The sequence below is a fragment of the Gymnoscopelus microlampas genome, assembly GCF_963454915.1.
Source record: "Gymnoscopelus microlampas genome assembly, chromosome: 6".
NCBI lineage: Eukaryota > Metazoa > Chordata > Actinopteri > Myctophiformes > Myctophidae > Gymnoscopelus > Gymnoscopelus microlampas.
Genome location: NC_139943.1, coordinates 46,121,974 through 46,134,289, shown reverse-complemented (window position 1 = coordinate 46,134,289; position 12,316 = coordinate 46,121,974). Strand labels below are relative to the sequence as shown.

Genomic DNA, 12,316 nt, shown 5'->3' with positions numbered 1-12,316 from the left:
TTTTATTTAGCTTTCTGCTGCCTGTGAAGTAAAATAGCCTGTGTTCCACTGTTACACAAGTGTCTCAACTGCACCACTAGATGTCACTAAACCCTTTTCATATACAGGGTTTGGACAAGTTTTCAAAGTTTTCAATGTATGAACATTTCAAGCAAGGTAAATTAGTTTTTGCTGCATCTCGCTATTTCAGAAGATTAAATGAAAAGTTAAAAATAAAAAACACATTAATTTAAACACGTTACTATGCTACAGTATGTGTAAATTTATGCAAGGACTCTCATATCCTCTCCATATCAGGTATTTCCAGTACCTCTGTGAATCCTGCATTTATAGTCATACCGGTATTCACAAAGTTCAAAGAAAGAATACAGTTATGTACACTGATGTTTAAGGAATCCAGATAAGGCCAAGTTGTAATGCATGCTGGTTTGTTACCGTGGACAGCAGTCTCCAGGACGGTACACAGGGTTTGGACAAGACAGCACAGGACAGGACAGGGGAGAACATACCACGTTTCCATTCTAGAAGAGAAAAGACACTCAAAACGCTCAAGCGACTTGGACAGAAATGTGTGTGTGCGTGTGTGTGTGTGCATGTGTGTGTGCGTGTGCGTGTGCGTGTGCGTGTGCGTGTGCGTGTGCGTGTGCGTGTGCGTGTGCGTGTGCGTGTGCGCGTGTGTGTGTGTGTGTGCTTATTGACTTACAACACATGAACAATCCTGACAATGGTCTCCACCAGGGATCACAGCTCCATTAGGGAAGTCATGACCATTCACACCACAGCCTGTATCGCACATACACACACACACACACACACACACACACACACACACACACACACACACACACACACACACACACACACACACACACACACACACACACACACACACACACACACACACACACACACACACACACACACACACACACACACACACACACACACACACACACACACACTCAAACCGTTTATATTGGGGTCCCATGGTTAAAAAACATATGAAATGGGGGACCGTAGCCAGTTGGGTGAGATGGGGTGGGGGGGGGGCTTTTTATTTACTGATTACTCTCATTACTTAGTCTTGTGTTTAGATTTTTGTTCCATTTTATTGTTTTATTGTTAATGTTGGACATATATTATTATTATTTTTGTTTTCTTGGATGTGTCATTTATAATGTGTCCAAAATATTAGGGAGGGACTAGTGGAGAAGAGATCCAGTAGAACTAAGACAAGTCATCATGGGTGCGTGTGGGTGTCACAGACCGAAAATAGCTGATCTACAAGCTCACAGCTGCGATGCGTTGTGAGCTTGTAGATCAGCTATTTTCGGCATGCAGCTAAGTGAAAATCATTTCGATGGCATCACAGCCCGCCAAAAATACATTTTAGTAAATCAACTGTAGATTTAATCGACTAAAATCTGATGATATTTAGTCGACTAAAACTAGACTAAAAGTAAAACATTTCAGATTACTAAAATATGACTGAAACTAAACAGCATTTTATTCAAAGGACTGACTAAAACTTAAGCAAAATTTGCTCTAAAAATCAAATGTACTTATGATTCTCCAATCAATCTTATTTGACAAGCCTAAAATCAAACTGGGGGTTTCTGAAACTAGAATCACTGCAGTAGGGCAAAGGAACCCACCATGGCACACAGGACAGCAGCTACCAGAAGGAGGGGATGTGGGGTTTTTACAGGGAGTCTGGCAGCTCTCCCTCTCACAGTGAACACGGCCCTCCTGAACAGAACCACATAAAATACATGAGCAACACATCATCACACTATGTCACAACAATTAAGTGAATCTGAAGAAAGTGGCAGAAACATTGGTATAAATATTCAAAATGTGGGTACACATAAGTTGATTATGAGTATTCTACGTGAGTATACTACTCTAATAATACAGTATATGTTGAAATGAAATAATAATAATAAATAATGAAATAATGAGCCAAACCCTGACTTGGCAAGTTCCTTCCATACTGTATGTGGTTCGATATCAATTGATTTTGTTTGAATTCTTTTGCCAACTCCAAAATTCAAGTCGCTCACCAAAACAGATGGGTGTAACAGACATCACAGACTGACTGACTGACTGACTGACTGACTGACTGACTGACCCACCTCACAGTAGCAGACATCACAGGGCCTTTCCACTGATCTCCACTTGGCTCCATTGTCATACTGGATGCCAGAATGAATGCAGCCTACAAACACATATTGTAACACATTGTGAATTTCCGACAGAATCAGCCACAGACGGCATTAAAACACTTCTTTATTGAAAAATATGGATTATTACATTGCACTAGAACTCAGAACAATTACTTAACATTTGGGGCGTGGGGGTAAGCACCTTTTTTTTTGCATTTGTACATGTTTGGAGCCCGTACGGGCTAGGAGCTGAAAGTCCAGTTGTCCATGGGGGATATTCCCTACGACTCTCGTAGATTGAAAACGTCAGAATCATAAAATACATCTACGAGAGTCGTATTCTACGGCTACATTTACACAACTGTATGTCAATATGGCTGCCGTGAAAAAGGTCTTACTAATTGTTCTTGAAAAAAACGTCCTTAACCGTTACAGTATGTTTTGGCACAGCATGTTGTGTTACTGACCTCTGCATTTGGGACAGCATTCTCCAGGTACCGACTCCTTCTCACTGCAGCCCAGCGGAGGACAGGGGAGAGGAGAGCATTCCCTGTTACCACCCTATTACCAAGAGAGAGGGACAGGGGGCAGACCCATAGAGAGAGAGAGAGTTGCGTCACGCTTTGATCTCGATGTTGCCTCCTGTAGTTCCAAACATTGGAACTTCCTCATTGAGATAGAAAGAGAACTTCCGCATTCCATTCTTACAATGGGAGTCAACGCTAGTGTCGTCACTCTCATAGTTATATCACGCTGACCGGGGGATAACAGGAGGGTGAGGAAATGGAAGTAAAGTGTTTATAGAGGTAGTATAGAGGTAGTGTGTAGACATGATAAAGTACCATTGTGTTAATAAATGTGTGTGCGCCTGTAAGCATGTGTTCATAATACGCGTGGATGCATGTGTACTGTATAAGTGAGGTGAGCATGACTTACCCTTTTTGATGTTGTGTTTTGATTTGGATCATGCATTAATCTGTACTAACCCATTTATCTACCGAACCGACACTGATGCCCCGTTTCTTTATTTTAGATTTATGTATTGACAGTGTACAGAGTACATCCATCTTTTTTAACAAGACAATAAAGGACAAAAGAAAGAAATATGTTGAAAGTAAAAAAACGAAAAGTAAACACAAAATGTTATGAAATAAGGGAGGATGTTAAATTGCTGAGAGAGAGACCTCTCTAAGATGGTTTGCCAATAAGCACGATGCCTTATTCTGTAAGCAGTTACAATCAACAGTTCTTTTCCTTTTGACCACGTCATATGTTCATCAAGGTATAATGAGCGAATGCCTATGTGTGTGTACGTGTGTGTACGTTGAAAATACTCACCCTACATGTGCAGGTCTGGCAGCCATCTATAGTATTATATGACACATTATGGGGTGTACTGTCTGGCTCACACCCTGAAAAACAGACATGCCACAAGTTACAGTGGATATACATTTTAGTTTTTGTATACATTATGCAGTATGATTTTTCGTCGGGTGTGCGTACATACATACGTATGTGAATGGGCATGCATCCATGCATGATTTGTATTGTCGTCACCAAGACAGAGTGACACAGAAAGGAGACAGAAATGGTCCCAAGGAATGTGTACATGAGTGTTAGTCATTACTGCTGCTCTCTTCCTTATGTCCTATCCTCACCACCTTCTTTACTCTTGTCTCTCCCTCTCTCTCTCTCTCTCTCTCTCTCTCTCTCTCTCTCTATCTTTTCTCTTCCTCCCTCTACCTTCGGTCTAGGTCAGCGTGGAACATCTGGCTCTGCTCTCTTGCCAATAATGACAGAAGAACATGTTCGTCATGTAAAACACACATGTTCTCCTTTGCACACGAACGCACACACGCACGCACACACTTTATGGGCCATGACCGTAAACAGAGGTGCCAGGCATTAAAGACTACCACTGGTGAGTCTATTAACACCAAGGTGATTTACTGTAAGAGAGTGAGAGATTGACGGAGAGAGAGAGAGAGTTTAACTGTCAGGGTCGATTACACTGGAGAACCTCCTCAAATGGCAAACATATCTGAGCCCTGTGGCTGCAGAAGTTGCTCATACTGTGAGTACAGTACAGACCTAACACACTGAAAGGCAGTGTCACTCAAAAACTCTTTAGCGAAGGCTGTCTGCAGCCTTTCTCTGTTGATCATGGTTTAGCTCGGACATTTCAGTGGATAATCATTTTAATGAAAGCTTAACCAAAGGGAAAGAAACAGTGTGTGTGTGTGTGTGTGTGTGTGTGTGTGTGTGTGTGTGTGTGTGTGTGTGTGTGTGTGTGTGTGTGTTAATCACAGAGGTTAGCAAGGCTGCCTACTGTGCTAGCAGCCAAGAGGCATTTCCTCTGACCAACCGAGCATACACGAGATCAAAGTCTGTGCTGGGCATGTGTGTCTATGAGAGTGTATTGACATGGTGCCATTGGAGTCTTGGAAGCAACCACATGCAGGAACAATTAAGCACAGGATTTGGGGTATTTGAGGTGGAGACATTGACAGGCACTGGAGACAAAGAAGCCATACAATGACTGACTATAAAAATAATTCGGAGGGACAGTGTGGTTTGTGTGAGCGCATATTTAGTGTACAGAATGTACATTCCTCCAGTCTCCCCAATAAACATGAGAAAACACAACCCAGTTTACAGTGTGTGTGTGTGTGTGTGTGTGTGTGTGTGTGTGTGTGTGTGTGTGTGTGTGTGTGTGTGTGTGTGTGTGTGTGTGTGTGTGTGTGTGTGTGTGTGTGTGTGTGTGTGTGTGTGTGTGTGTGTGTGTGTGTTGTGACTCAACAATGACGCCAGTCTAACATCGCACTGCCACTGCATGTGTTTTTAATTCTATTGTAACAGATGGATGCGCTTGAGATCTCTGCTGCAGCAGATCCATCCAGAATTCACACTTTCTTTGTATCAGATATGGACAGGTATTACTATCCATAACACAGCCTATGATTCAAATAGATTTCTTACACTGCAGAGATCAACCAGACACAATTCAATTATGTAACTTTCTTTTTGTATGTTAATACAACATGGAAAGGGACACAGACTATCTGTCACAAGCTAGACGCATGCCTTATTAGGAGAATACTGAGGGTATTCTGGCCCACGACAGTCTAAAATGAAACCCTTTACAGGAGAACAGGCCTGACCCCACTGTCCAATGTGTTCAAGTTCAAAAGGTGGATGTGGATTGGACATGTTTGCAGAATGGACGCAATTAAGTACCATCCCAAGGTTAGCCATGAGATGGACACCATCTGGAAAAAGAAAACGAGGCAGACCCAAAGAGACATTGGAGAAGATGTGTAGTGAAAGAAATGAAAGGGCTTGGGTGGACTTGGGGCCAAGAGAAGCATTGGGCAGCAGAGAGACAGCACTGGCGTTCGTTGGTGAAGACCGCATGTGCTAACCAGCACAAAGAGTAAAGTAATACAACATAACTAACACAACTGCTGTGGTATTTGGTCTCTTTGCTCTTCTACTGAGAAATGGTTACTGTGGTATCTAAATGTGGTGAGTATGACTACTACTGGTTGACAAGCGGTACTGCCTGAACTGCCCAAATGCAATTTCTCCACTGAGCAAAGCAGGCAATATTTGCTCAGCTGTAAAGACTCAGGATCAAATCCAAGGTAAGACCGGAAAGTTGCAAAGTACAGCTTTAAGTTCAGAATGCTAATGTGAAGGTGCAAACGGAGCAATTGCCAATGGGAAATAGAAAAGTCAAATACAAGCTGTGTTCTATAATTATATTGTTAATGTATTTGCCTTCATTTCACTTCAGTCTATCATTTCATTTGAATCCATTATCTGTCTCGTATTTTTCCAATGTTTCATCTCAGTCTGTGAACTTCTTCCCACAACTCTGGGGTCACTGTATAGTGCAACTGAAGGACCGGCTGATCCCCAGTTCTCTTCCTGTTCTAGTAATAAAAGTGTATATCCTCGTGTACAGAAGTCGTAGATTCCAGAGGTTACCAGCCGTTGCATATTAAATGGCTCCCTGTAGCTGGATCCAGCCACTCTGTGAAACATGAGCCGCAGTTGTGCACATGGCAAACAGCCTCAGGGTAACCGTGACAACGGGCCTGGCTGCAGAGGTCGGGGCAGGTGATTGGAGGTGAGCCAAGAGGACAGCCGCTGAACCAGTGGAGTTTAAAGCACAACCTACGGACAGGAAGAAGGAAATGCACGTAAAAAATAAGACGTTTATGTTGTTGTTTATAAGATAACACCCTCACTAATCACTATTTCATGTATCACTGCTCATACCCTGCTTGTAGGAATACCTGTGGTCAGGTGTGATTGGCAGCCATGTATTCCATTTATTTCGAGGAGTCGCTGTTGTAGATTCGTCACTATCAGCCCACTTCTGCTCTATCCGTTCATGCTCGAGTCGACCAATCAGAGCGCTGCTCTGCTCAGGGTCGAGAGCCATCCATTCCTGGGTGGCCCAGTGTTGGGGGAGGGAGGTGATTGGAGGGCAGGTACGTGTGATTCGTTTTAGAGCTTGGGTACTGGTCGCCATCAGCTGTTGCTGTGTGTGGAAATAGAAGCGCATGTAGTGTGGTCCGTTGAGGAACCAGTTGCAGCTGTCTTTGTCGTAGCCATCGGGTCGAAACCCAAATGCGTCGAAACCGCTCCGGTCCAACCCAAAGGGATCGAATCCATAGACGCTATAGCCTCCGTCGCTGAAGATCTCCGACATGACCTCGTCCGGCTCTACTTCCCTCCTTTCATCTCTGTCCCTGTGTCCGCTGTTGTTGGCTTCCTCCGTGCTCTCAAACACCCCGTCCCAACGCATCCCGAACCACGTGATGTTGGAGCGGTTCACCCCGTAGCGGTTGAAACCGGACACGTCATATCCTTCTCTGTCGATCAAATCGCGGTTCAAGCCGTCCATGCCAAAGCCCCTCCTGTTCCAGGCACTACGGTCAAAGCCGTCGCGGTCATAGCCGTTGGGGTCAAAATCGCTGCCCTCAATACCACTACGCTTGTCAAAGTAGTGTTTGTGACGTCTCGGAATGTTGTGGTCGTCTGTGTAGTCACTTCTTTGAGGGGGTTTCTCAAACATCGTCACATTGCATGGTGCGCCAATGGTTATGGGCACGTAAACCACGCACTGCGATGACCTGACATCGTCAGGGGTGACATCGAATGGTTTCATTTTTACATGCCTCTTTCTGGCAGGCGAATGGCTGTCGATCGGCGTGTGGCCGTCTCTAGAACCCTGATTGTATTCATAAGTATTCTTCACCCAGTCCATCCGCTGATGTTTCTCTTGCCACTGGGTCCAGAGTTTGTCCATGAATGCCATGTGTGAGAGGTAAAGAGGGTCATAGGCCGCAAGAGGAGAGGCCATGTGACCGCCTACCCACAGCCGGAAAAGGCCAGAGAAGGCCTGCAGCGACTGGGAGAGCAGCTGGAAGTCACCCTGATTCACAATCGTCTGCAAGGTCACCGCATCTGGCAGCCACACCTGAGGAGAACACCTGAAAATAAGAGCAGCTAAAAGCTAGGTAGAAATATAGAGAGCACAGAGATATCACTGCAATACCAGCTAGTAAATGATTAAGTGCAGTCAAAAGTCAAACCGTGGAGTTGAAGCTCCGTTTGAGACAAGGGGACCAGTGGGAGCGGGCAGTCCAGCCTTGGAAAGGATGCTGGGGGACACACCCTGACCCTGGATCCCCATCCCCTCCAAACAGCCCCGCCTGCCAAGCAGCTGAGGAGCGCATTGAGCCAGCATCCACCGTCCACTCAAAATAGGGAACCGCCAGTTGGCATGAGGACAGCGCCTGCAGCTCGCGCTCCACTAGCCGCAGAAAGTAGCGATGCCAGGGGAGGAAGTAGGCATCGCTGCCTGCCTGAGGGGAGAACTCAGCTCTCATCTGGGCAAAGCCCTCCCACATAGCTGCACAGCACACACACACACACACACACACACACACACACACACACACACACACAATAATAAACATATAATCATACAAAACGACTCATTTTGTTTATGTGAAAACAGAGCAAGTGATAAGAATTAGCAGCTTGTACCTGGTTTGGCACGGAGTCTCCTGATCGCCCGCTGGTACATCTTCCTCTCTCTCAGTGTGAGATCCCTAATCTCTTTACGCTGGGTCAGGTGTGCACACACGCAGTCGACTCCACCGTGTGTGCACACACACTCTTCGCAGCCCTGCCTGAACCTTTCCCCGTACTTCCGGAGGTGACGTCGAGACAGGCAGCCGCAGCCTTGGCTGCAGCTCACTTCGGAGCACGTCCTGCCACGGGAGAAGCTCACGGCTTCGGCCTCCTCGGGGAGATCCTTCACCCGCACCTGGCACTGCGTCAGGGTCAGGCGTTCGCAGGTGTAAGTGAAATCCGGGCTGCAGTCCGACCCCGAGCGCTCTCGTTGTGCCTTCGAATGCTCCTTTCGGCCGTCTTCCCCGCCGCCCTCCAGCTCGGTCAGGTTGAGCTCTATGTTGCTGTACCAGCTCTCAGCGGAATACCCCTCAAGTGTCCCGTCCACGTTAGATATGTTGTATCCGTATTGGTCGTTGTCCTGGCGGCCGGCGTGGACGCCTTGCTTGGGTTGGCGAAAGCAACACGCTCCTAACACACACTGGACCCTGCAGGCATTCAGGGACAGGAAGTTGTTGCTGCTGTTTCCAGTACAGTGGATGAAGTCTTCACAGAGGCCAGAAATGGGGTTAAAAGCCCAGCGGCGTTGAAATGGCCACCCAGCCTGACAGCTGTTCTCTGGCATTGGCTCCCAACATGCCTAGGGAGTAGGGAGGGGAGACACAAGGCCTCTTACCCAGTTTTATCCCCAACAAAACTGAGAGAATGTCTAAAGGCAAGCAGTACGGTCGGGAAATAGGGCTGCACGATTGTGAAGTGTTTTCCTCCCCGTTTTAAGATTGCGATTGCGACTGTGATACAGTATATGATGACAGCTTATTTCGCATAATTTGTTTATCTGAGCTCACAAAATGTGTAGATTCACAGATTGAAAAGTATAACAAAAGATGTCAGAACTCTAGGAATCTGATTGAAACATTATTCTTTCAATAAAAAAATAATAAAAAGAATTTGGACATTTCACTTTTTTGATTCATTGTGCAGCCCTAGACAATACTGACACAGGACAAAAGCACCTAACAGCACTGCTATTGGGCTCGCCCAATAGAGCAGGCTAAAACTACCCTACAGCCAAACTACTGTATAAGCAAGCACTGCCACAGGACAAGCAGCTAACACAATTTACAAGTAACACAGCTATCAGAGCAGCAACAGCTAACGTTAGTTCAGTGGTTCTCAACTCTTATCCTGGAAAGCCAGAGTACTGTTAGCTTTCTAACTATCTAATCAAGGACTGACATAGCCGTGATACAACCATATCAATGGAGTTTGCCAGAATAGAAATGTAATTCCAATCCTACTGTCGTACCCAGGACCAGAGTTGAAAACCATTATTTCAGAACGTAGAGCAACGTAATCAAGCGAGTACAAACACATGACTGAAAAGTGAAAATGCACTACCAAACTACGGCAAACACAAACCTTAAAGGCACAGGGGGTTGCAGACCCTCTTTTTTCTATTGTGATTGTGACCCACCTCAAGCATTTCAAATGTTCTGGAGACCTGTCAGATAACCAAACACACAATAAGCAATTTCCTCAAAACTACACAAAACATACACAGTAAAATCCATTACAAATGCACACTGAGAGGATTTTACAGTGTACACACAAGCAGGTACACACACACACGCTCGCGCACACACACACACACACGCACGTACACGCGCACATACACGTACATGTACACGTGCACGCACACGCGCGCACACACACACACACACACACACACACACACACACACACACACACACACACACACACACACACACACACACACACACACACACACACACACACACACACACACACACAGCATTTCAGTCTAATCTAATAAGTGTCTGCTCTACTTTCTACTGAGTGGACAATTATACAGCTCATACAGTAAAGTAGACTCTACTGACTAGTCTATGACTCTGGCATAGGGATACCTGTCTCAGCTGTCTGTGACACACTGGTCCCTTGGTGTTGGGGGGACAGGAGCAGCGAAACCCCATGGGGTCAGAGCTCAAGGCCAGACACACACCTCCGTTATGACACGGGCTAGACAGACAGGGGTCTTGGAGAGCAGCAGCCATCTGCAAACTAGCTACTTCACAGCGGTCGAACGTGGGATTGGTTTTATGTTTGGTCACAGTCTGCGTACATTAGTTGATTGTATAATGGAGATGTTGAGAGTGAATGGGTGTGTGGATGGATTTGTGTGTGCCGTCTCTGTGCAATTATGTAGGTGACAGTAAGAGAGAGACAGAGAGAGAGTGAGGAGAGGAGAGAGAGGGAGACACACACAGAGATAGATAGATAGACAGAGTTGAAGTTGTGCTTACCCTTGATGTTAGCTTCACAGGTGACCTGTCCTGACGTGCAGGTACACACCGAGTTCAGGTGAGTCCTCCAGCGCTGGCCCTCCTCCACCTCCCTGCCCTCCCACTGACATCGCTGCCGCCTCACACACTCACACCCCTCCAGGTACTGGACACGTGACTGGAGGTCTGTATTCTATACAAAACAAGCACACAATGGTGTCATATCATGTATCATATAGTCAAGATACTAAGACTCTGTCCCTGTGGTAATACTTGGGGAATGAAAAGGTTGTCTTGGGTGCTTCGGTACGGAAGACAAACTGAAATAGATGGCAGTGGAGATACCCACGCACCAATGTCCCTGTGCTGGAAAGCCACAAAACCAGTCCACATGGTGTGATCAAAAAAATAATGAAGTCTGTAATTCAAGACATCTGTGACAAATAGTTCTCCAATAATATGTGAATTAAAAAGCAGCTGACGTTCCAGTCCTTATCAGTGCAAATGAAACAGTAGTAGTTTTAGATTTATTTTATTTTATTTATGAAATACTTTAGAACAATTTTAGATTTATTTTTGAATTGATTAAAAGTTGTGACTCTTTTAAATCTTTATCTTTATTATTTTCTATGTAGGAAACGGAAAAAAGGGGATATGGGAAACAGAGGTTTAGAACCTTTTGTTTGGCCAAGTAAGTAGGTCACATCAAATTAGGAGCTTCAGTTGGTTGATAGGTTGCACCTTGTATGGGATCCCTGCCTTTGTCTCTACACCTAGAACAGTGGTTCTCAACCCCCCCCCCCTCCCCTTCATATTTGAACTGGGGACCATATAGAAATATTGAAATATTGTGAAAATAGCAGATCTACAAGCTCACAATTTTCAACATTTTTGCCTCTTTCTTATATTATTTGACAATTTGGCCAATGTTTGACCAGTTTTTTACAGTATACTTTGTTGATTACTTTTCTTTTTAAGTATTAAAAATGTCTAAAACTGTCACTAAAGTGTCATCTGGCGACCCGCCCAAAATCATGTGGGGACCCCCCTGGGGGTCCTGACCCACGGGTTGAGAACCACTGATCTAGAACATTGTCAGTAGCACTGATGATGCAGGGCAGCAGTGGCTCAGGAGGTAGAGTGACTCATTTGGGAATCAGAATGTTCCCAGTTTGATTCCCAGCTCCCCCTGGCTTCACGTTTGTGTCCTTGAGCAAGTGCTTTGGTAAATGCACCATTTACCATTTATGATAGTCTAGGACTGAAACGTCTGCTGTTTTTTAATTAATTAATGCAATCACAGATGTCTTGAATTAAAGACAGTTTTAGCATTGATCTCAGTATGTGGTCTTTTTTAAGCTTTCCAGCCTAGGGACATTGATGGGAGTCTGGGAGAGTATCATATCAAAGCATTTTATATAGTTGAATCTTATCTAATCTCATATAATCTCATATTCCTATTTTCCACCAGGTTATATCAAGTAATACGTAGGCTACAGAATATTCTAAATCCAGAATATACCTGTGCTTTCACCATGTCCAACATAGTGGCCATTTCCTCCAGCCTCTGCTCCAGTCCACGCAGTCTCTCTTCTCCCTGGGCCTGAGCGGCAGACTTTGCCCCCTGAGGGGATCCAGGAGGCCCCAGAACCACACCTCTCTGAGGCTGGTCTCTCTGGGCCTCCTGGGGATAAT

At 45.2% G+C, this 12,316-nt stretch overlaps 2 protein-coding genes across 4 annotated transcripts in view; both read right to left on the bottom strand.

The window, feature by feature from the left end:
• Positions 1-12,316, bottom strand: part of kcp (kielin cysteine rich BMP regulator) — a 53,174-nt gene that overhangs the window by 32,970 nt on the left and 7,888 nt on the right. Inside the window, exons 4-11 of the mRNA XM_084060432.1 lie at positions 12,144-12,316; positions 10,643-10,814; positions 3,504-3,577; positions 2,633-2,726; positions 2,136-2,218; positions 1,656-1,749; positions 704-783; positions 436-521 (exon numbers count right to left, since the gene is read on the bottom strand). The exon at positions 12,144-12,316 is cut by the window's right edge and continues 138 nt beyond it. Coding sequence (XP_083916558.1) covers positions 436-521; positions 704-783; positions 1,656-1,749; positions 2,136-2,218; positions 2,633-2,726; positions 3,504-3,577; positions 10,643-10,814; positions 12,144-12,316 — 856 coding nt within the window. The remainder of the gene's footprint in view (positions 1-435; positions 522-703; positions 784-1,655; positions 1,750-2,135; positions 2,219-2,632; positions 2,727-3,503; positions 3,578-10,642; positions 10,815-12,143) is intronic.
• LOC311047645 (uncharacterized protein) lies at positions 3,584-10,632 on the bottom strand. 3 transcript variants are annotated; one of them, XM_084060436.1, is made up of 5 exons: positions 10,247-10,632; positions 8,229-9,819; positions 7,772-8,091; positions 6,467-7,656; positions 3,584-6,344 (listed from the first exon to the last, which is right to left on the bottom strand). In XM_084060436.1, the coding sequence occupies exons 2-5, from the start codon at positions 8,938-8,940 to the stop codon at positions 6,152-6,154; spliced, it is 2,415 nt and encodes an 804-aa protein (XP_083916562.1). In that variant the 5' UTR covers positions 8,941-9,819; positions 10,247-10,632; the 3' UTR covers positions 3,584-6,151. The 3 variants fall into 3 exon arrangements, with proteins under 3 accessions (XP_083916562.1, XP_083916563.1, XP_083916561.1); XM_084060437.1 differs by lacking the exon at positions 10,247-10,632 and having other exon boundaries at positions 6,450-7,656; positions 8,229-9,941; XM_084060435.1 differs by lacking the exon at positions 10,247-10,632 and having other exon boundaries at positions 8,229-9,941.